We start from the raw sequence: 25,664 nt of genomic DNA, 5'->3' as shown, positions 1-25,664 counted from the left end.
TGACAGCAGTGATATGGACGACTGTGATATTGACAGCAGTGATATGGACGACTGTTATATTGACAGAAGTGATATGGACGACTGTTATATTGACAGCAGTGATATGGACGACTGTGATATTGACAGCAGTGATATGGACGACTGTGATATTGACAGAAGTGATATGGACGACTGTTATATTGACAGCAGTGATATGGAAGACTGTGATATTGACAGCAGTGATATGGACGACTGTGATATTGACAGAAGCGATATGGACGACTGTTATATTGACAGCAGTGATATGGACGACTGTGATATTGACAGCAGTGATATGGACGACTGTGATATTGACAGAAGTGATATGGACGACTGTGATATTGACAGAAGTGATATGGACGACTGTGATATTGACAGAAGTGATATGGACGACTGTTATATTGACAGCATACTGACCTGATGATGTGGCCTGTCTTGTTCTTCTTGACCCCGCCCACAATGAGGTCCTCCTCCCAATGCATGTACTTGGTAGCAAACCCACTACATCCGTTTGTCAACTCCGCCCCAATGTCCGGTATCTGGGGCAACAAATATACTCATGAAACATCACATACACTTGTGAATTGAAAATAAAATTTTGAAGTAAAACTATTTTGTTTATGTCACTGGTTTAATTCAAATTAGATGGTAAAAGATTAAAACAAAATACAAAACAGATAATCAAAGTTGGAAGTGCCTCAAATCGTCAATGTTATTTCAAGTCAGAAAAAACGAGTTCTGTTTCAATGTTCAGGTTTTTTTTGCAAGAAGATAAGAGTAATGTGCATTTCACTACCAGCACTTAACAAAATATCGTAAAATCTGCATATTTCCATCTTCAAATAGAACCTGGCAGGTGCAGTCCTCAATAATCATTTAGGGGCGGTCGAGTAATAGAACAATAAACACAGATATTGTACAAGATACATCAGTTAATCAGCCACAAAGCTTTCATCTCAAAAGCTGTGGAGTCATGAGGACAGTGTATGTAGACGAGGGATTCTAAGGGAACTTCATCAGCAGAGGTATGCTGCCGTATGAATGCTAGAAGTATCAGATTTAGCAACATGCTTATGAGACTTGGGTCACCGGAGTTTATTTCAATAAAGCAATTTTTTCCAACGTGGACTGGTGTGTGGCTGCCTCTTTATACTGTGTTCATTTCGAAATAGGCATCCTTGATAGCTCTTGGCATCATTATAAACTTTGGGGCTTCAGTCATGTCCCAAATATTTATACTTCTTTATGACTTCAGATTTTTATGATCCAAACAACTTCACTGACTGAAAAGCTTTATTACACCTCTTGAAAAAGGTGAAGTAAAAGAGGTTAGAATTTTGTTTGACGAAAATACTTGAACCAGAAAAGATATATTAGTTTGATATTTTTTCTTCGTATTTAAAACCATTTAATGATTGTCCTGAGTCAATTTCAAATTCCAAAACATGTTAATCACACTAAGATGCCATGTGATCAAGGCCATGTGATCAAGGCAGATGCCATTTTATCAGACATGAGAGGCCATATTAACCAGGTATCAGAGGTCATGTGATCACATATCTGAGGCCATATGATCCAGATAGAGGCAATTTTATTAGACATGAGAGGCCATATTATCCAGGTATCAGAGGTCATGTGATCACATATCTGAGGCCATATGATCCAGATAGAGGCAATTTTATTAGACATGAGAGGCCATATTATCCAGGCATCAGAGGTCATGTGATCACATATCTGAGGCCATATGATCTAGATATCAGAGGCCATATGATCCAGATAGAGGCAATTTTATCAGACATGAGAGGCCATATGATCCAGACAGAGCCAAGTGATCCAGGAATAAGAGGCCATATGATCCAGTAATCAGAAACCCATGTCACAAGCATTCTCTAGTACTTTTATCAGTTGTTTCTTTTGTCAAAATATAGCTAAACATATGCACTGACAGTGAACTGAGTGACTCAGAATCAGCTGTAAGTACAAATGTCATCACAGCTGAAGCCACTCACAGGCAGATGCTACTGACGCTACCAGTCACTGCTGGTAAAGGAAACAGGCAAAACTCTTGCCAGGTGATGCTAAAGTGACATCACAGTCAAATATGAAAACGCCATCTAGCCAAATATCCACAGTGAGAATAAAAGTGGGAATTGAGCAAAAAGAATTCAAGCACTTACATAAAGGGAGTCGCAAAATTTATTTAAGTGGTAACACCAACATGTGACCCCAGTGGCAGAAATAGACGTGCAATAGACGTCCACTGGTCAGGTGTGTGGTGGCAATGGGCGAGGCATGTGTCCTCCCATGCCTATTCTTACCCTTACAATTAACACTGTTTACATCTGTTTACAGCCAGGAAGGTACAACTTGCGTGAACACTGCAAGCCAGGCCAGGTTCTGATAAAACTGCAGAAATCACACGTATTCCAACACACTTGGTCTTGCTACTCACGTAAAGAAAACATTCGTTATCACTGCCTCAAAGGTGTGTTTGTTCTCCCATACACTTCTCTCAATGCCACCCTGATGTCTCTCCTTCGGGGTGAATGACCTGACCCCAGGGCCAGGGGGGCAGGGAAGCTACCCTAATAGTGAAACAGTGGCATACAGGGGGGGCATGGGCGCATACAGGCTTGCTTCCTGGCTAGTTCAGTCGGAAATGTGGACTATAGATGAATATTGTGCTTACCTCTTTTGAGTAGAAGTTGGGTGCAGATTCGGGGCATTCTTCATCATGTGGGTTTAGGCAGGGTTTAGTCATGTAGGCATCATATATCCCCGCCTAGAATGAAATTGACAGGATACTGACAAGACATTGACGCAATATTAGAGGTATTTACAAGACATTTCAAAGCTATTGACAACCTATTGACATGCTATTAAAGGCCTTCAGCATCAGTCCTTTAACACTTCATACACAGGTATGTCATCTGTACAAGAAAATAACAATGGTATTGTGCATATTGATAATGTGCCAAATCCATGCCTTAAGCATGCTCAAAGTGCCACATTTTTAACCCAATCAACGGATCAGTGTGTGCTCGATTTACATTCTCAGCTCCCTGTGGAGTATACAACCCAAGGTACATGTGCGGCGCAAGAAGGTTAACCACTATATTATCATCTGATTCTACCGGTTACCCATTCATTGCTGGGAGAAAAGAGGCACATTTCGAACAATGGAACTTAAGGAGAGACCACATGATTGCTTACCCTATCAAAGGTCTCTTCCATCTCCTCAACTGGAAAATAGGATTCGGCAAATCTCAGTTTTTCAATCATCTCCCTTGGGTTAAGGTTCGTCCAACTTAATTTTCCAAAAATACTGTTCCTGAAAGAAAATAAACATGTTAGTTTTTATATTCAAATTTCACTGAATCATTTTTGAATTAAAACAGCTGAAGCTGTTAGCATGTATTATCTTTATACTAAACATACTCCTGGATAGTGTACTATGGCCCCAAGTTCTGGAATGATGAGAAATGGAGCATTCTAATTGAGTGGCAGTTTATTTTTGCAATTGACGAGTTTTATACTGACACTGATGAGGTTGCGGAGGCTGCAGGCCCCCAGGAGCACGAGGGAGGATTTAAAGAGAACCTGTTATATACTTCCCTCAAACTGTGGTCAAATGCTACCGACGTTAATGGCTGTCTGTAAAGAACATGATAGTTTTTTATCTTTTTTATCTGGCTAAAAACTACCATCCAACGTGGTGGCTGCCCTTTCAGGTTCATTACATTTGACTAGCGGAAGTCATGTTCCATACCAATCACTATAAATAGTCTACTACTAACATCATCCACAGTGGTAAGATTGCAGGTGAAAGTCTTTAACAGGCAGTCATAATATGCAGAAAAATAGAGTATGATTTTACCATGACTTAATCTAATTTCAATTACAATTTGCACCAAATATGTATTTGTTTTTTAAAAGATTTTTCAAATTCTGAAGAATTACTTATGAAATACAGTTTAGAAGAAATTGACAAATAGATATTTTTTACAAATAATTTTGTGAAGACAAAGTAGGTTTTGTATTTCCTTTCTTTGTGAAACTGAACAGAGATGAGTGTGGGTTTTATTCCTGTTGAGTGATAGATTTCTTTATCTGGCTATCGGGGCTAAGCTCTCCTCCAGTGGCACTGCACCTGCACCCACAGGGGAAATGTGGGGGGTCGGTGCCAGGCGGGGGTGGCTCTTGCTCTTTCCTGGGGATTAGTTTGGTTTGTACCAAGGGCTAGGGGGGTCACTGGGAGTTTCAGGGGAGGGTGTGTGTGTGTGTGTGTGTGTGTTAGGATATGTGCCAGGGAAACACTGAGGGTCACATCTACTGCTGGGGTAGTTCTCTAGTTTGCTAGTTGGGGGTGGGGGTTGGGGTGGGGGTGGGGGTGGGTGGGGTTTGAGGGGAGGGGGGTTTACTGTTGCTTGCTTGTCTGAGGGAATCATATAGGATTATCCCCCCATCTGGCTCTGTCATCTCTGAGGGTGGGGACCCGGGGCTAGTGCTAGTAGCAACATTTCTGGGAAGACTCTCAGTGTTTGATGAGGGGTATAGGCCTATATGAGAGACCTACTACATTGTATCCATTCAAAAACATGTAATATACAGGTTGCATAACTTGAACCATATCACATTTACCCCTTCATGTGATAAGCCATGCTAGAAGACATGATACCTAAGCAATTATATAGTAAGCTCAACGTATCATACAATAATAATCGTATTTCCCTATCTACCATCATCATGAAAGACAGTAATCAACATGTTATTGTCAATTTCAGTCCACGTAAATTACTCCCTTTATCACTGTATCAACATCTATCAAAGACGTGGATTTATTTCACGTCCATATCACATCAATGACATGTCAATAGAATATTGTCTACTTCCCATCTGTCACCCACAACGACTCCTGATGATAAGCGCACACTTATCTATAGAGACTGAAACACAGTAGGGACATGTAAGATCCGAGTGTCTTTGCAGGCCACCCAAGTTGATATCAGCGCCCCCCTAAGATACGGACTACTGACAACCCTTATCATTAATGCCAGCCAGGTAAAGAATTTCATGGGTGAAGTTTCCTGGCCTCTTGTTATAAAAAAGATAGATAAGATGAAAAATGTATTTCAAAACATTACTATTTTTATTTTGCATTGCGAGAGTTTCCTCTCTGCTTGAATACATCACGCTGCACTATTTTGCCTCCCTTTCTTATGTTAAGGGTGCCTATTTCACTTATGAATTGAGGTCTTTCATTGAGAAGGTGAAATCACGTAGCAATTTACATGACAAAAGGTTTAATCTGGTGTAGGAATTCATGTTTTTCTTTGATTTTCCGCTTCTTAATTTAACACGTGTAATATAACGGCAACAACTGGCTGATCTGAGCCATAGAAAACATTTTATGAGTTGCCCTCGTTTTTTTACGTGCTTCGTACCTGAGGATGTTGTCACTTTGTATTTATATTTAATGTGAAATCCAAATCATGGAGAGAAAAAACGAGCATGTATGTCCATACGCTCTTTAATTTCCTAAGTCATGATTGAGCATGAAAAATTCTTTAACCTGTCAAGTCCGTTTTGAAAGAAATAATAAAATATTAAAATTTCTGATAAACATAAATCATCTACTGATCTACTGTATAGTTGCAGACAAAAAAAAATCAATTTTTCCGAATAAGACAGTGCTATGATTCCCAGATTGCTTTGAGATCTACCAGCATTCAACACTTCCCAAGCCACAAGGTGTGATCTACAAGAGGTGATGAACACTGGCTTGTTTAGGCCAGTGTTCATCCTGACCTCCACAGTGCTGGCCGGCCCTATCAATCAGCAGCAATGACCTCTGGTCATCAGGGGGGCACAGCCAACCTCCAGGGTGGTCTGACCAGCCAGCGTTCACTCACTGGTCAGTGCAGACAAGGCTCTGAATGACCTGGACACATCCATTGTATGCCCCACAATGTCCTGACAAGCTTCAGGCTGATCTGTGACAATATTTGGACACTGGAATTCATACAAGCACCACCCATGACTAAAAAGGCTTCCCTTTTTCACATAAACTCGAGATGACTTTAAGAGTTTACATCTATCCATCAAATTATCACTACAACTTCCTCGTCAGAGGTTTATCCAAGTCATTTAGTTTTATATCCATTTTGGAAACTTCTCAAGACCACTGAAAAAAAGTGTTTTAAATTTTTGTTCAGTTGCTTCAAAATTATGAAACATAAGGACAATAATATTGTAGAATAATGAAAATATGCAGCAAGAACCTCATCAACCAAGTACTCATGTTGAGCAAATTATTCAAATACTTTATCAGCTTCTCCATACTAAAATTCAAACCATGCTGAAGTTATTCCTACCCAAATGTAGTAAATTGGGAAACAGATTCAGATTAAGTTTATTCAGAATTTCAGGCCATCGACCCATTTTACATTACATATATCTAACATTTATAGGTGCATCTTAATATCTTGTTTGATACAAAGAGCTTTTTACAAAATGTTTGAGAACTTAAGCAATGTTTGTGAATATAAAGATGTACATAAGTTTGCTGCAGCTAATTATCTGTATATTCTTGCAAGTACAAATTACGTTCTACTGCAAAACATGGGCAAAACATAATACATGACTTTCATCTTCCATTACAAAACAGGTTTTCCACAAGACAAATTATGAAACAAGAATACTACAAAGTGTGTTACACATGTATCTTGTTCCTATATTGATGTGCAGTTGAGTTCAGCCCTGTGTGGATGTGCTTTGTGCAGTAAACTCTAGCTTATAATGAGTATAAGTAATTCTACCTATAAACAAGACATCAGATAGGCTGATACTCCATCTGTGATAGCAGAGACTCACCAGCTAGTCTACAGCAGGGCTATTTGGTCAAGACCACCCAAGTTGAACATGTCCGTACACTTAGCGTCCCCCATCTATAGCAATCTCATTAACCCATGCGCAGGATTTACCCCCAATCTTGTAAGAACATGATAGCGATTCATGATATATACAACAATCATTATCCATTTGTCTCAAAACCATTATTTCATTCATTATTTCCCATGGCGCCATATTTCCATTTTTTACAAATCATTCATTGACAGAAATTATCCTCACTTTACAGCTGTCATTGAATTAGTTTGCAACCTAACAGTTTCATTGATTGAACAAAATGACACTGACACTCGGACAAAAATTTGAAATATATTTAGCATACAGAGGTTCCCCATTTCGGTTTATGTTGCAGCCACATGTGAGAAATTAAGTCGCCATTTGCCATGGGTGCTGCACTGAATGAAACCCAGAGAAAACAGTAGCTATAGAACACATGGAACTCGTTACATAATTTGTATTGCATTTTTTTAAACCGCATCGAGTGGGTTGTATGGGCTGCCTGGGAAATTTGGACAAAAACTGTCTACAAATGGATTATTCCACTTTATACAACTGTGGAGTCATAACTTCACTACAATTCCTCGATGAACACAGCCATGGTAGAAAAGGTCGACAAGTATTCCTCGATATATCTCTATGTAAGAAATTAATCCGGGGCCATAGCTGGCCTTAACATTTTCACGTATTTTCATTTGACCTGCAAATGGAAAACAGACGAAAAACATTTTCTCCGATTCACAAACGAAAACCCCTAGCTCTCAAAAGGCAAGGCTGTTGCTATTTTCATCTGCAAAAATATTTCAGTGCCAAAATCCCCAGATTAAAATCACCTGTTTCTAAGTTGTCCGGTGGCTTACATTTGCTGCGGGATTGAGAAGAGAGAAAGGGAGAGAAACACGACACAGTTTTCCTCTTCAAATACACAAAACCATCTCGGAAACTGCAGTGTTTATGAGGCAAGTAAACTATGACAACAAACTCTCCTCCTGCCTGACAGTTCAATTCCGCTATCTGGTCCCGATTCCACTTTTGGTGCCAACCCACAATACCTTCGCCATTGGGAAGGTCAGTACCAAAACTACGACCACCCACTAATGTGGAATACAGAAGGTGCTATGCTTTGCCAAGACAAAAGGTTTGGGTTTAGCGTTTCTTTGATCGTGTAGCTTGATTTTATGCCAAGCAAAAACAGACCATTTAACCTTTCAAGGGGCTTTGTACTAAAAATTAAATGTCTCGAAAAACATTTTCCAACATATTTTTAGCCCAGACAAAAATTGATAAATTATTAGAAACATAATAATTAGGATTTTTTTTACATCTAGGAAAAGATTAAAATGTGAACCCTTAAAAAAATAACTTATAGGTGAAATTTTAAATCAAATATTGTGCAGGCCTAAATTTACATAATGGATTATTTTTTTTATCTTTTGAGAGCTGTACTTTATATTATCATAACTACCCCTACCACCTCCACTTTTCCTCACTCCCTTCAACTTTCCAACAGGTGACAGACCTATGAAACTGAGACTAATGTATTCTCAATCTGCCTTGACCACATTCACAGACCATCCTTTAGTCAATGGAAACTTAACACTTTGCCCTCTCCATTCAACCCAACCAATCAACACCCCTGACAGAAATGTCCATTGTGCCTCCGCCAATAGGATAGTAGAAGAGGTATAATCAAAGTCTAGATCTCTTTTTATTGAGTTGATAATACAAAGGGCAGGGTTGGTATCTGAGGCGTTAGACCACCCACACTGATGATTGCCTTAGTGGTATGAGGTTTCACCTTGAACAGCAAGGGGTAGTCCAAATATCCTGGCTCAAGACCAATCTCCTACTTTCATAACAATACAGATTCGTCAGAATTATTATTTGGTCACTAATACTTAGCAGCGGTGACATAGAAAAAATACTTTCCAACAAATTATAACACCCATATTTTTTAAAGGTTCGGACACGTTTGACCTAATTTATTGTCTTTCTTTGTGTTTTCACTACTTCTGATCAATATGTTCTAACATAGACGACAATGTGGTCCAGTTGTCTAAAACGTTGCTGTTTGCCTGCCACAGTTGCATCCCTTGGACGTACAAGGATGCTAAGACCATGGGTTCAAATCCCGGTCCACTTTGCTTATGAATCTTGAATTGTCAGGACCATAGTGCTTTGAGGCTTGACCTAAGTGGTAACAATGTCAGACCTGCATCACCAAGTCTTTCCCCTTTCATTAAGCTAACATGCTGCACTTTAACTCACTCACCCACACTCTGTGATGAAGAGCAGGAGGAGCACTATGTCAATGTTAATGATGAGGGTTTTTTTAACATCAGTAATTTGAATCCCCAAATTGGCAAGCTTTGTAAAGAATAGCTACACCGAAACATCATTTAAGAAACTTTTAATTTACAGGGTTAAAAATACTTCTTCACATTTCAGAGAAGGTAATCAGACAGTGTTAATGTCCTGAACTTTTTATAAACATCCAGTTTATAATGGTGCCCCCACTTGGGATGCGATCAAATCATATCTCCTGGTAACAATAAAGTCGGTAATGCTACAGATTCCATTTTCTTTACCAAGCATCCTGCAAAATCATCAAAGCCCAAAAAACAAACCACAATCCATTAATTACGTCGAAATGACCTTCCTCGTATACAGGAGTGAAATATCAGAGTTGGAGAGCAATTACGCCTTCACTCAAGTTCCCCTGACGTTCTGGGTCCAGCTTTTTCCAGATTTTCAAGAGACATATATCTGAGATTTTGAGTATCTGCTTGTTTTTTTCCATTGTTTTAATGGGTGAACCTCAGCTTGAGAGACTGGTGGTTTCAGATTATTCAAGTCATCAAGCCAATCTGATGCTTCGTAGACACTTTCAAAATATTATATGATCCCCGGCATTGAACCATCATGAGGTGAAAAGTAGCATAGAGGTTGTTGACAGTTGTTATGAACACTGAATGAATGTTCTAAGTAGCATTGCTGTTATGAACATTGTATCAATCTCTTCAACACTCACCCTGTGTTGTAGGACGGATTCGGTCCTAAAATCTTTGCACCTTCCCAAAAACAGTCTAAAGGCGTTATCACCACACAGGGTAAAAGATCTTCTAAAATCTGAAGAGAAGAATGGTCTTGATGAAAATATTTCATTTAATAAGTATTGTTTTAATCACCACTGGGTGAAAGAGTGTGTAAATCTAAAGAGTAGAACTATCTGATGAAAATTTTAAATCTCATTTTTGACACATTGAAAATAATAAATTATGTTTTAAAAAATACTTACAAGATCAATAAATGCATTTTCGGTTCTTGGAAAGTCTGCAGCAAAACATAGATCTGAAAATTTCCATGTTCTGAAAAAAACAATGTTTGAAAGATTTGAAATACATGATCGACAGAGTCAGGAATCTCAAAAACGACTCAAACCACCAGATGACTAACATTGCACTTACATTACTGTAGTTACCATGACAACAGAAACTATACTGATATAACTGATGACTACCATAAAATGCTCGATCAAATTATCAGAATAAATCAGAGGCTTGTCATCAGAACTTTGATTTTAAGAAATCTAGAGAAAATAGAGAAATGTAACACTACTTACAAGCCATCGACTTCAATCTCTATCCTTGTAGCTTCTAACAAGGCGTTTAAATGTAACAATAAAGATTCCACATTCAACAGATTCGTTGCTTTCTTCGGTGTCTGTATAACTATTTCACTTGTTGTCCCAGATCCAGCCCCCTTTATGTTCCGAGTGTATTCTAGTTCTTTCCCTAACCTTCCATCCACTGAAAACAAGAACATTGACATTGATATTGACATTGATATTGACATCGCTATTGATATAAGTATTGAAATTGATATTGATATAAGTATTGACATTGATATTGACATCAATATTGACATTGATATTGACATCGATATTGATATTGATATAAGTATTGACATCGCTATTGATATAAGTATCGAAATTGATATTGATATAAGTATTGACATCGATATTGACATAGATATTGACATAAGTATTTGCATTGATATTGACATCAGTATATACATTGATATTGACATCAGTATTGATATTGACACAGTAATGATATTGACACAGTAATGATATTGGCATCGATACTGACATGAGTATTGACATTGATATTGACACAGTAATGATATTGACACAGTAATGATATTGGCATCGATACTGACATGAGTATTGACATTGATATTGACACAGTAATGATATTGGCATCAATACTGACATGAGTATTGACATTGATATTGACACAGTAATGATATTGACACAGTAATGATATTGGCATCGATACTGACATGAGTATTGACATTGATATTGACACAGTAATGATATTGACATCAGTATTGACACTGATATCAACAGTCAATGATAAATGAAAAAAAACAACTCATAGGAGAGTTTATCCAAAGCAGTCTAGCATAATATGATAGTTGCCATGGCAACCAGTTTGATGACTCTCCTCAGTGAGTAGATATGAAGATTGGTGTGATATGAGGTGTTTAGGGTTTTGTTTTTCTGTAGGAATATGTCTGTCAATCTGGAAGTCTGTGTAGTACTGCTCCATGTACTTACTTCACAGTCTGGTCTTGGAATGAACATCTTAATATTAATCTGTGCATATTTCAACATGTGCAGGTGATTCAGAAATTATACCTCAAGTCAATTACTTTTACTATTTGTTGTAATAAGCAGCTCATGGCTTAGACAATTGATATAGGGGGCGTTTATTAAAACCATAAACAAGGAGTTGAACATATTTTCAGAGATCAAGTGAAGAAAAAACTATTTCGATAAGAGTTACCAAGCAATTATATATATATATATATATCCATTTTACGCGTCCGTTCTCTTTTAAAGAAATCTGTAACATAGGCAAGGTATGGAGAATCACGTAAATGTTCGGGTCTAAGTAGGGGGGGGGGTGCTTATGAAGATTAATTACAGATAGAGCAGGGGACTTAATATGTCGAATACAGTGTCATATGCTATAAAATTGGACAGACATTAGAGATGACCTTAAATTTAATTGAAACATTTATCTTAGAATGAATTCCCTGGAAAAAATATCTTTTTATTCCTATGAAACTGATGGTTATTGATTCCTAGGTAACCGACACTTATTAATTCCTGTGAAACTGACAGTTATTTTCTCGTTCCTGTGAAACTGACCGTTATAATTATTCCCTTGAAACTGAGGATTAATTATTCCTGTGAAACTGCCAGTTATTTATTCCTGTGAAACCGAAGTTATTTATTCCTGAGATAACGGAAGTTGTTTATTCCTGTGAAACTGACAGTTGTTTATTCCTGTGTAACTGACAGTTATTTATTCCTGTGAAACCAAGTTATATATTCCTGTGAAACTGACCGTTATTTATTCCTGTGAAACTGACAGATATATATTCCTGTGAAATTGACAGTTATTTATTCTTGTGAAACCGAAGTTATTTATTCCTGTGAAACCAATAGTTATTTATTCCTAAAACTGACGGTTATTTATTCCTGAAACTGAGAGTTATTTATTCCTGCAAAACTGACAGAGATTTATTCCTGTGAAACTGACAGTTATTAATTCCTCTTCCTGTGAAACCAACAGTTATTTATTCCTGTGAAACTGAGTTATTAATTCCTCTTCTTGTGAAACCAAGTTGTTTATTCCTGTGAAACTGACAGTTATTAATTCCTCTTTTTGTGAAACTGACAGTTATTTATTCCTGTGAAACTGTCAGTATTGTTTCTCTGCAAGAATGCGAGTCTCACACTTTCCATCATGTCAAACATTGATTGAATGTAAAAATAATTACACCACCTAAACAATAATACTGGAAACGGTTCACAAACAAACAGGACGTTAATGAACGCATCACTTTCCACCCAAAGCCATGACATGGAAAGGTAAGACGAATATTTTGCCGCTAATCATCACAGGTGTGTGGGTAGTTAAACTTGATGAAGTGGAGTATTTCTACAGGTGGGCTAGCCATGCACAGCGTGATCCCTCTCCGTGTCTGGTGCCCTGTGAGAGCGCAGAGTTGCGGCAACATTTCTCCTCTCACAATATCCAAGACTCAAACATAACTCCCCAAGACTGGCAGTTTCTTCAGAATGTTTCCTCTGCAACACTCTGCCACATCATTATGCAATAAATTTCATTCTTTCTCTCTCTTCACACACAGATTTCGCCTTCAAAGTCACACTTTTTTTCAGCCTCTTCGTATCATCATTAAGCGTGAAGGGGAATAATTCAAGTCGGAATGGTTGAGGATCGTTTTCCCCCTCCCCCTCACCCTACCCCTCTGACAAGATACGATGCCATGTCTTCTGGGTGGTCTCCCTTGTCATAACTCGACCCATCTAGCAGATCTATCCCGGAGTTGTAAGGAGAGTTCCACATGGTTAATTCCTTTCCTTGTTGGCCTATCCGAGACATCTTAGACATGTGCACGGTTTTAGACCTCTTCTCAAAATAAGTTGTGTTGTCTTACTGTCTTCGTGAAAGTTCTGTCATGCACAAACAGAATTGTGTGAATAGTTTTACCAGATCTTGCTAAAGCCCAAATATTACGGAATTAATCAAATTGTACAGTTTCCTTGTCTAATGCTATAGGTTGTATTGTTTTTATCAATGGCTGTCTATCTATGCAGATGTTTATTGGAACCTTAAATCAAACAATGAAAACGACTGACCTCTACATTGCATTCACTCTCTAATTTTTTTCTAAAAAATAATATTTTTGAAATTACAAATTGTACGTCAAGATTTGAACCTTAGGCGTGTATTCTCAGTGTTAAAGAAATAATACATGGCAACATGGATTTGTTTGGGTCCTACATATTGAATCAAAGTACACAACATCATGTATTGTTATAAAGAAAGAGGGGAGGTGAAATGGGGTTTAATGTTGCATGTGTGTGTGTGGCTGCTTGGACTAGTACGACTGATGCCGATTTTATAGTGCTAGCCCACTGAGAAACCATGCCGCAGTTTAACATGAATACCCCACTCAGACAGCATACTGACTCCAAGCCAACCAGTCTTTGTTAAAGCCCCTAAATTCCAAGCGCCAGGAAGGGAAACAAGAAGCACCATCTTTTAACGTCTTTTAGTATGACATTGGGGATTGAACCCGGCACCTTCCGCTCTACCACTAGACCCAGGAGACAGTCAATAAACAAGGAAATACCCAGAAACTGCTCAGTATAGGAACTCTTGTCCACTACCTTCAAGGTTTAATCAATTATATTCTGTATTCTTACTTTCCCCAAACAGTTTCTAAGATGTTCTGTCAAATAGAATGATCACTGTTGCAGATATATATACGTAAACAAAAAGTCATCAGGCAAAGATTAATGTTTCAATGTTGCTTAACATGACGATCATTCACATATCGATAAACAAATCAACTAAGAACTACGTTGTATTTACACGACTACCATTTTACAATCAAATAAGATATGGTTCTTGAAAAAATTATTATTATTGTCAGACAAAGAATACATGATTTGCCAAATCCATTATTTACACTGGGAGAGGATGGTCATGTTGTCGGGGGCCGTGATGTTGTGTGGGGATGGTCATGTTAGTTGGGGGTAGTCATGTTATGGGGGGGGTCATGTAAGTTGGGGTCATGTTTTTGGGGGGTGGTCATGTAAGTTGGGGGAGATCACGTAAGTTGGGGGTAGTCATGTTATGGGGGGGGGTCATATAAGTTGGGGTCATGTTTTTGGGGGGTGGTCATGTAAGTTGGGGTGGTCATGTTGAGGGGGGATGGTCATGTAAGTTGGGGGAGATCACGTAAGTTGGGGGTAGTCATGTTGTTGGGTGGTGGTCATTTGGGGGCAGTGATGTTGTGTGTATGTGTGTGTGGGGGGTCATGTTGTGGGGGGAGGTGATGTTGGGGGTTGGGTGGGGGTGGGGGTGGGGGTGGGGTGTGGGGGTGTGTGTGTGTCATGTTGCGGAGATATGGATATATGGAGATATGTCACATGGTGGGGGTGAGGAGCACTTTGTTGGGGTAAGGGTTGTCATATGGTGGGGGTGAGAGTGGTCCCATTGTGGGAGTCTGGTCACTATTACAGAGAGCGGCCTCCAGTCACCAGCAGCCACCAGTCGCTGACCATAAAGAAGCCCATTAGGAAGTATGTGGCGAGACCAGGACCCACCATGAGCAGCTAGTAGCTTTGTACCCAGTCAACTTGACTCATTATGTGGAGGAATGCTGCAAGCTTCACCCCCTCCAACACACTAAAGAACATCATCCAGCGAGGTGGGGAGGGCACCCCTCGCTCTCCCCCAGAACTACTGCACATTCATGCCACACAAAACACACAGCGCCCTGGTTTAGCCATTAGAGCTCCAAACATTTCTCAAAGCTTGGCCAACTTTTCCTCACGACTTTAGTATTGGTCCATTGATCTACTCCAGCCCAGGCGGTGGGATGGGAGAAGATCTTCCCTGGCAAATTTGGGTGTTCTTTTATAAAGCACATGTTGTGTTTTTATGCCTTCTCGGTTCATCTTGCATATTGGGAATGTGTGGAATACGAGGTGGCTGTTCCCACAGTTAGATGGCTGCCATGTGAGGGGAGGAGGAGCGGAGGCTGGCAGAGTAAACAGGGCCTCTGTTTGAATGATATAACGAAGGGGGCCAGCACAGACATTGCATTCCTTACACTTGTAATTTGAGCTGGACTACCAGGCAGGGTTTGATAGAGGCCTGATTCAACAGTCTTCAGTGTACCTGTCAAGGGGAGAGGGTTAAGATCTGGGGGGTCTATGGGGTGGGGTTGGTGTGGACCTGTCAGGGGAAGGGGGTTAAGATCTGGGGGGTCTATGGGGTGGGGTAGGGGTAGACCTGTCAGGGGAAGGGGGTTAAGGTCTGTTGGTCCTGGGGTGGGGTGGGGGTGGGGGTGGACCTGTCAAGGGAGGGGGTTAAGGTCTGTTGGTCCTGGGGTGGGGTGGGGGTGGACCTGTCAAGGGAGGGGGTTAAGGTCTGGTGGTCCTGGGGTGGGGTGGGGGTGGGGGTGGACCTGTCAAGGGAGGGGGTTAAGGTCTGTTGGTCCTGGGGTGGGGTGGGTGTGGGGGGGACCGGTCAAGGGGAGAAGATTTAAGATCTGGGGGGTCTATGGGTAGGGGTAGGGGTGGACCTGTCAGGGGAAGGGGGTTAAGGTCTGTTGGTCCTGGGGTGGGGTGGGGGTGTGGGGGACCTGTCAGAGGAAGGGGGTTAAGATCTGGGGGGTCTATGGGGTGGGGTTGGTGTGGACCTGTCAGGGGAAGGTGGTTAAGGTCTGGTGGTCCTGGGGTGGGGTGGGGGTGGGGGTGGACCTGTCAAGGGAGGGGGTTAAGGTCTGTTGGTCCTGGGGTGGGGTGGGGTTGGTGTGGACCTGTCAGGGGAAGGTGGTTAAGGTCTGGTGGTCCTGGGGTGGGGTGGGGGTGGGGGTGGGGGTGGACCTGTCAAGGGAGGGGGTTAAGGTCTGTTGGTCCTGGGGTGGGGTGGGGGTGTGGGGGACCTGTCAGGGGAAGGGGGTAAAGATCTGGGGGGTCTATGGGGTGGGGTTGGTGTGGACCTGTCAGGGGAAGGTGGTTAAGGTCTGGTGGTCCTGGGGTGGGGTGGGGGTGGGGGTGGACCTGTCAAGGGAGGGGGTTAAGGTCTGTTGGTCCTGGGGTGGGGTGGGGGTGGGGGGGACCTGTCAAGGGAGGGGGTTACGGTCTGGTGGTCTAGGGGTGGGGCTGGGATGGACCTGTCAGGAAAGGGGGTTACGATTTTCGGAACTCCAGGGGTTGGGTGGGGTGGGGTGGGGTGGGGGTGGAGCTGTCAGGGGAGGGGGTTAAGGTCGTGTTGTCCTGGGGTGGGGAAGTGGGTGGGGGTGGACCTATCATGGCATCTTATGGTGTTGTATTGGGCAGCTGGGATAATAGAACAGGGTGTTCCAGAGGTTTTGATTATGGACAAAAACATCATAAATACCACACAATGAACAATAAACTTTCCAAGACAGTTATTAGCATCCATGTCACTGACACGCTTCATCCAAAAGACATTTATCAACAAGACAACACATCATCATCAGAAGCAGCATCAGCAGTAGCAGCATGATCAACACTACCTCTATAATCCATAGCATCCGCAACTGATAACACCAAGATTCCGGTAGTGTAAATGTCAAGTAAGGTCGTCCCCCATTTCCCCCTCCCCCCAGGGTATCTGATCAGTGGCCTCTGGGCAGCACCCACTGACCACCATCGCCACACATGGTCACCTGCTTAGATCAGATGGCACCCACAGTAACTGCTCCCACGGTCATTATGCAAATCCTGCCATTGTCCTCTGGCCCATCACTAATCTGTTACACCAGGCAATGACAGCGAAATGAACAATGCAATGTACACAACCACCAGCTATTGACACATCAAGCCTCCTAATGACCGTTACGTTATTACTGTCTCCATCACTGCTCTACTTCTTAACATGCTAGAATGTTCAACTTGCCCAGCATTTCCTGAATGCCTGAAGAAATTTAAATTTAATTGGATAATGAAACCAATGAATCGAACAAATGGCAGTTTCGAACAAACTGCTCCTTACATCCAAACTCAGATCAAACAGTCAATGCTCAAGTACTGTGGCAGAAAAAAAAGACCAAAAAGCTACACCAATACATTAATCTGAAAATCAAACCCTTCCAGGGCCTCACCTCCCAAGCGTTCAAAACCTGTGGCTACCACATGAGCACCTTCTGTGAAGTGGGCTAGGGGGGGTTCCAACCAACGAGGCCCCGTAAAGGTCAGCCACAGTCTGCCAGTACTTAGCATCAGCAAGGAAAATTCCTCAACTGCTTAGTTCTTTTAATATACTTTCAGTGGAACTGCCAGTCTAGCTGAATGAAATTCAAATCCCATGGGTGTCAAAAAGCAGTAATTTCCAGAAAGAAATATGCTCAATTACCGCAAAAGAGCAAGTGTGCTTTAACTGATATTGAGTAGTGTACATTACTGACAATTTGGCACCAGGTGACAGTTCACGCACCTGTACATGCGCCGAGGAAATCTCCTTGCAATTGACAGGTGTCATAGTATTCAAGCTACTTCTCCTGTTGCTCAAATTCTATCAAATACTGAAAAAAATATGCAAACTACAACTGACATTTACTGAATTAAATATTTACTCAGCCATCTGTGTAGAGCCGATCATTGTTCCCCAATTCAAGGACACAGAATGCAAATTTGTAGGTTTTTATTGCCCTGCCCGAGGTGATGATTTTGACAAAACTGAATAAAACGCTGACTTGGTGTCTCTCACTGCGGGATTTCAACTGAGCTGAGATCAATGATACTGCACGAGATGTCAACATTCAGACCTGGTGGGGGGGGGGGGGGAGACCCTTGGTCCTGGACAAACAAAAGCTTGTCAGTTACATTTCAAATCCTGGAATTAACACAAATGGTGCTGTGACAGCCAGTGTTGGAGATCCAGCAGACCAACAGTTCCAGGTGCTCTGTGGTTTAGGGGACAGTGTCTTACACACTATTGCTGGGTTGCTCCATGTGAAAATGTCAGTATATTGCAGGCAAACCTTCTCACCCCAATGTCTCCTACTTCCAAACATGAGGCAGGATAGCATGCTTTTCCATGTCAAGAACAGTTAAGGTTTGAAAAAAAATTCAGTTTACAAATATGCTTCGATGTTTCATATGTATGCTTTAAGAGTGAGTGAGTGATTGAATTGGGTTTAACACTGCTTTTAACATTATTCCAGTTATATCACGGCATGTCAGATTAATGTGGGAAGAAAGCCCGAATTGATGGAGGTATCAGACGTACAGGTAAGGTGCTGACAAACCTAATCGGGGTGCACTGGGATTCAAACCCAAAATCGTGTATGTGTGTGCGTGTGTGCGTGTGTCCGTGTGTGCGTGCGTGCATCAAAATAACTGCAATCAGCACAAACAAATAGCACTTCCTTTGAAGCTGTCATCAGACTCATATTTCAATCATTCAAGAATTACTTCCATTGACTTCTGATAGACACATAAACCTCCATCTGTAGGAGAAGATTTCAACCCTGCAGTAACTGATAGACACATAAACCTCCATCTGTAGCAGAAGATTTCAACCCTGCAGTAACTGATAGACACATAAACCTCCATCTGCAGGAGAAGATTTCAACCCTGCAGTAACTGATAGACACATAAACCTCCATCTGTAGCAGAAGATTTCAACCCTGCAGTAACTGATAGACACATAAACCTCCATCTGTAGCAGAAGATTTCAACCCTGCAGTAACTGATAGACACATAAACCTCCATCTGTAGCAGAAGATTTCAACCCTGCAGTAACTGATAGACACATAAACCTCCATCTGCAGGAGAAGATTTCAACCCTGCAGTAACTGATAGACACATAAACCTCCATCTGTAGCAGAAGATTTCAACCCTGCAGTAACTGATAGACACATAAACCTCCATCTGCAGGAGAAGATTTCAACCCTGCAGTAACTGATAGACACATAAACCTCCATCTGCAGGAGAAGATTTCAACCCTGCAGTAACTGATAGACACATAAACCTCCATCTGCAGGAGAAGATTTCAACCCTGCAGTAACTGATAGACACATAAACCTCCATCTGCAGGAGCAGATTTCAACCCTGCAGTAACTGATAGACACATAAACCTCCATCTGTAGGAGAAGATTTCAACCCTGCAGTAACTGATAGACACATAAACCTCCATCTGTAGCAGAAGATTTCAACCCTGCAGTAACTGATAGACACATTAACCTCCATCTGTAGCAGAAGATTTCAACCCTGCAGTAACTGATAGACACATAAACCTCCATCTGTAGCAGAAGATTTCAACCCTGCAGTAACTGATAGACACATAAACCTCCATCTGTAGGAGAAGTTTTCAACCCTGCAGTAACTGATAGACACATTCACCTCAGCCTGTAGTTGTAGATTATTGCATTATGTAGCGTGAAAACACAGAGACAGTGTTAAAACACTATTTCAGCATTATTGATATATGTGCCATTAGAGTTTGTTTTATAATGCTCTTTGCTGATGAGAATGTAACAATAGGAAACAAAAGTCCCTTGGAATAATAAAGTTCTATCTTATCTGAGCAATTCATCTTATATATTATGTCTGTTACACCAAGAATGGGCTACACACAATGTGCCCATAACAGGAATAGAACCAGGGTGTTTCAACAAACGCTATAACCACTGGGCTACAACAAGAATATCTGTTTCTCCAGTGCACCCAACAACCTCCACAGTAGATTTCTAGACATGGAGTTTCACTGTTGACATCCAGTCACAATGGTATCAGGGAAATTCAAAGACTCTCACACTGAGGTAAGGATTGAACTCAATAAAATTAAGTATGCAGAGAAAATATGACAATGGCAGACGAGATTGTGCATGCAAGTGGGTTTGTCATTCAGTCACCCTGCAATGTCCAAACATTCTCCAGACTGCTAATTCCTTACTGACAGTTCAATGCCACACACAAGCCTCGACCACATGCATCACAAGGGAAAGAATATCGGTACTCGACAGTGCGAACTCCGCAGAAAATAACAAAGGCATATTTATGTATGTAGACTAATAAATAGCCTCCCATACAGAGGCATTGAGGCAGGGTGACAGCATACATGGCTATGGAGTATATAGCCAGCCCATTGTGGTATAGCTGGCCTGACACCTCATCAATGTCATACACAGGGGATCCACCACCACACATTGACATATATGTGAAACTAACACACTCACCTTGAGAATAGGACAACTTTCAATAAGACAGTGCTCAGTAAGTCTCTCATTTGCTTCAGATAATATTTTTGACTTTAGAAAGAAGGTATATATGATTTTTCACCAAAAAAGGACATAAAATATTTTGTTTTCATCCCGACCGTCTCACTACAAAAGACTATGCCTCACATCCTCTTATTGTGGCCAGGAACCTACCTCATAGAAAATTGCTATGTGTATCCCTTTCAATTCTTGATGAAATACATACACTTAGTTCAAACATTCTGCTTCAGGTTAACAACTTCCATTGACAATTAATGTGCACAAATGCCTTGACCTGTGTAGATGAATCTGGTTTAAAGAAAAGATAATACAAAAACAATGCCTCTCACTTCACATTTTGGATTAAATTTTGAGTCCCAAGTCTTCAAAACTTGAATGGGTCCCCATTAACTCACAACAGTGACCAAATGAGGATTGTGTGGCCAAAATGGCCAATAAGCTGAAGAGCTGGGTGGGGTTGTGTAACATCTGCCCCATGCTCATCACACACTGAGCAGCATTGAGCTGGCAGACTGGCGACCAAGGTGACACTTTTCCCCCTTGCAGTTCTAGATACAGAGCTGTCACTGACAGTTTCAAACCTGTTTGGCATCAAAGAAAATGAATAATAATGAAACAATTTTTGACAGTTTAATAATGTTTCACACACAAACGAATATCATTTATGTGAATATAATTTTTAATTTTAAAAATCAAATCTCCTCTAGAAAAAACTACATGACACTGAGGCATTGTTTACTACCTCGCTTCTGGTGTGACATTCCCGACACGTTCGAAAATCCACACCAATCCCCTTCCATACTGCATATAAAATATGAGTGTAATTCATGTTACAACAATTTCTAAGCAGCGTCTTAAAATATTAAGCTCCACAGCGTCACCATACACACAAAATTGGCTAAAAATCTCAAACAATCGCACCCCGTGATGTGCAATGCTTTACCAGAGTCACGGCTGGCTTGTCTATCACTGGATACTCTAGGGCTCTGGGTCAGGCCCCACCACAAAGCATGTGGGTGGTTTTGGCACTCTGCCATATTATGAAGGTAGGGGGAAATTGTCCCCAAAATCATCCCTGAACAGAGCTGATGGGGTGAAGGTGATGAAAATACTGCTTAAAAATTGCGTTTAAAGTAGGACAGTCAGAAAATCAGTTGTTTGTGCCTACAGTTTGCATGGCATATTCTTTATCATGAAAAAATATTTTTTCGAAAAGATTTGGTATAGACATTGTTTCTGTTGAAAAAGCTTTGAAAATGCTTCCATATCAGTCCCACTTAGTACAATTTCTCCTAATCTAAAAACAATCTGATGAACAACATAACTCCTATCTTTATGGTGTTCTGGTTCAAATATTAGCTTGACATACATTGAAAATTAGACAAAACTCATGCAAGAAAGAACTACTGTAGCATGAAGTCTCCTTCAAACATTATGATTTGGTGCCAAACTTGCAGATTTGCAGACCACCTCAAAGAAATATTTCTAAACTTTCATCCCTTAAAAATGGGTTTAGCATGGCATGAAGGCCAACGATCAGATAGGCTGCACAATGGCCACAACTAAATAGCGATGTCTTGATTCAGACAAAATCTATTTTTTATCAGATGTGTGCAAAGTATCAAAACACTTTCCTCTCCTGAAAAGAGTAATTCAAACTTTGACATGTGAAGTAGGGGGGCTGGGTCCTGTATTGGGAGGCCTGTTCCACAAAACGATACACCGCTATTCATACTCAGTTCAGAGTGTAATGGCGAAGACCTCTGAATAGAGAAAGTGATAGCGGTGTGGGAGAGAGCCTTGAGCCCAGAGCAAAGGCTATTTTACATTTTCAATGTTCAAAATGACAAATCATTTTTTTTTACTAATAATAAGGAAGAGCACGTGAACAAGCCCTTCTTAAGCTTCAAAATAATGGGGGCATGCTCAAGTTAAAAACTTTTCGATGTAGATGTTCATTTTGAAGCCAAAAGAAAATTCATTCATTTGCTTGGTGCTCTTAACAAACATTTGTACGTGAAATATGAACTTTACCTAAGCCTTACCATTGAAATGTCATTTGGTCAAAAGTTGTTTAATCGTTACCATCTATCATACAAACTGACTCGAATAACTACGCCAAAATTCAGAACTTACAACACATCAATCCGTGTTCCAGTTTACAGTTTTGAATGTCACCACTTCCTGTTGTACCGACAGAATCCAAAGTCAATGGAGGCCAAGGAATAGATCTCAGAACACAGGGCCATCATGACTGGGCGGGTCTACCACAGGAGACGAAAACAAAAGGTTACCTCTCTACAACATGTTCCAACTTCTTATGAATGCACATCAACACCTAACATGGATTGGATTTCAAAAACTTCCATGCCCTCTCTGCCAACGCCTCAAAGAAACTGGTTTTCATTGTGTTAAAAAACATGTGAATATTTTGTCTTCGGTACAACTCTTACGTCATCTCAACATGTTTCCAAAAACAGGAACTTAAATTGAAAACATAATATTTGAACTGAAATGTAAACATTGTTCAAGACAGCACAAAATGTCCTAAAAATAAGTTCCCTAAGTCGCAACTTTTCAAAGCTTAAATATAAATTAGAAACAAATAATCTGAAAAATAACTGTCAAGAATAAGCAATGACTATTTGGCTAGCAATTAGTCTGTGCTACTTTTATATCTAAGAATAAACACTGTCTGGAAAAACCATAGATGTTGGAGCAATCCCTGGTCCCCCATTGGGCTTGTTCCAGTTCCCCCATCCATCCTGGTGGTCGAACGGGGAGATTCGCACTGGGCCAACTCATGGTCTCTTACATGAAGAGGAGCCAAAATAGAAAAGTATTCCACCAACTCAGTTCATTTTTATCAGAATGTGATGAAGACTGTCTAGCAAGAATGAAAATGTTTCTGTTTAAAACTTGAGATATGTACCTGAAATACTTCCCATAGCGCTAGTTCAACCTGCCAAGGATTGTGTTGGTAATATGTGGCAATTTGGTTAATTTTGTTTTGAAGACAGATTGCCGATTATAGTTAAGTTAAATGTTAAAGCAGCATATTCATTCGTTGTTTTCAATGTTCTTGTTAACTGTGGCTGGGCATTTAATTGTTATATACATGTTCAAGAAGTTGTTAATTGCTGTAAAATATCTTAATGGCCATAAACAACACACGACTTTCATGTCCACTATTCGACAAATTCAATAAGGAGGCAAATCTCATGGTCACTTCCTGTTCAGTGTTGGGTATTTCAATATAATGTAGAAGACACACTACCACTTCCTAATTTATTTCTAATCATCTGTTTGAAGGGAGATATAACTTTTAAATACAAACCTGAAAACCCTTTTCCAATGTGATGTTTTCAGTAAGTTACATAGATATCATAGTTCACTTCCAACATATACCGGCATGTTCTGACTTCATACAAGTTACCAGGATTAACTTGTGCAGTATTCACCTTATTTAACAGAACCAGTGAACACAGGAAAGGCTGTACTATGAAGTATTAAACTTGAAACTTGACAAACCTGAGGCCATTTGTAATGCTACTATCCCCTGTGAGTATGTGTACTAACTATGATCAAGGAAAATATGTTATTTTGTCAAACCAAAGAGTTCTACACATGGGATGAACATGGGATTTTAACACAGAACCAACCAATCCTCAGCTTAGGAACAAGATTTTAACAGCTCTCCAAACCATGGACACCATACATAAGACAATCACACATACATAGCCATCATCCATATCCCCCCCCCCCAAACCTCCACTCTCACATTTCCCTCCCCACAACCGCCACCAACAAAGCCCACTCCCATCCAGAGAACCTATGAGATAATCCAAGTTTTGAGATAAAGGGATTGATTAGTAAACATTTCAGTTCTGAGATGAGTGGGATCCAACTGCACACCCATGTGTATCCATCCATCCTTTACCCCAACTCCTCTGACTGCCACCATGTTGCGTGAGACTTGTTCCAACCCTGCCCCAGAAGCAGGAGTGTCCCTGGTGAAGTAATCATGCTAGTTTTTATGCCTGTTTTATGGTACACTAACCCTCTCTGCTCCAGTACCTGGTATTTGGGGTTGGAAGCAAGTGATGACACAAGCTTTGACAAAGGACTTCCCGGGGACCAGGCAGAACTACTGGCTTAACTCTTCCCATGACATTGAGGACACGACTAATCGAGTCAGAGACAAGTGTCTCACTTGTAGCTAGTACCGCAACAGCAAAGATTGTACTTCACGGATTGACCCACATGAGGATTCAAACTCAAGACAGCTGCTTGGCAAACACTTCCACCACTATGCAAGCCACCGAAAGGTGAAAACTGTGTATTTGGGACACTTCAAAACATATTCTCGTGCCTAATGACTTTTTTCAAAACAGACAGCAAATTTGTAGTTTGTATGTATATTATCATATCAGGGCTGCACCAATTTTTAAGGGCGGGCAGGTCAAGAAACCAGAAAAGTATTTTAACAAGCCTTTGCATCGCATAATTTGCATAAAAAATGACCTCTGTAGTAGCATTGTTGGGGTATGAATCTGGTCTAGGTGGCAGTGCATTAGAACCCTCATTCCCTATACTACTAGTTCACAATTGCAATATTTCAAGTCTTGCAAAATGTTCACACTCCATGTTCTGTCTAACTTCCCCATTTTCTATTATATATACATGAATTAGGAATACTGTATCAAGACTCACAACATCTTAAAACTTACCAAATTCACTTTCATTCTGAAAGTACAATGTATTTTCATGTTAAACCCATTCTGAATTTTGCAAATGTTGCCATAAAGCTGAAGCATTTTCCTGTTGCCACACACACACACACACACACACACAGCTCTCCAAGGTAACTTCGCGAA

At 40.6% G+C, this 25,664-nt stretch overlaps 1 protein-coding gene across 3 annotated transcripts in view; it reads right to left on the bottom strand.

The window, feature by feature from the left end:
• Positions 1-25,664, bottom strand: part of LOC124113094 (protein patched homolog 1-like) — a 66,191-nt gene that overhangs the window by 31,013 nt on the left and 9,514 nt on the right. For all 3 annotated transcript variants that reach the window (XM_046473351.2, XM_046473352.2, XM_046473353.2), the window contains 6 exons: positions 10,547-10,733; positions 10,223-10,292; positions 9,956-10,053; positions 3,232-3,349; positions 2,708-2,800; positions 436-557 (listed from right to left, as the gene is read on the bottom strand). In XM_046473351.2, coding sequence (XP_046329307.1) covers positions 436-557; positions 2,708-2,800; positions 3,232-3,349; positions 9,956-10,053; positions 10,223-10,292; positions 10,547-10,733 — 688 coding nt within the window. The remainder of the gene's footprint in view (positions 1-435; positions 558-2,707; positions 2,801-3,231; positions 3,350-9,955; positions 10,054-10,222; positions 10,293-10,546; positions 10,734-25,664) is intronic.

The sequence above is a fragment of the Haliotis rufescens genome, unplaced genomic scaffold, assembly GCF_023055435.1.
Source record: "Haliotis rufescens isolate VD_foot unplaced genomic scaffold, xgHalRufe1.0.p SCAF_2, whole genome shotgun sequence".
NCBI classification, from domain to species: Eukaryota; Metazoa; Mollusca; class Gastropoda; order Lepetellida; family Haliotidae; genus Haliotis; species Haliotis rufescens.
The sequence above is the reverse complement of the archived record's forward strand: the minus strand, read 5'-3'. Positions and strand labels throughout refer to the sequence as shown.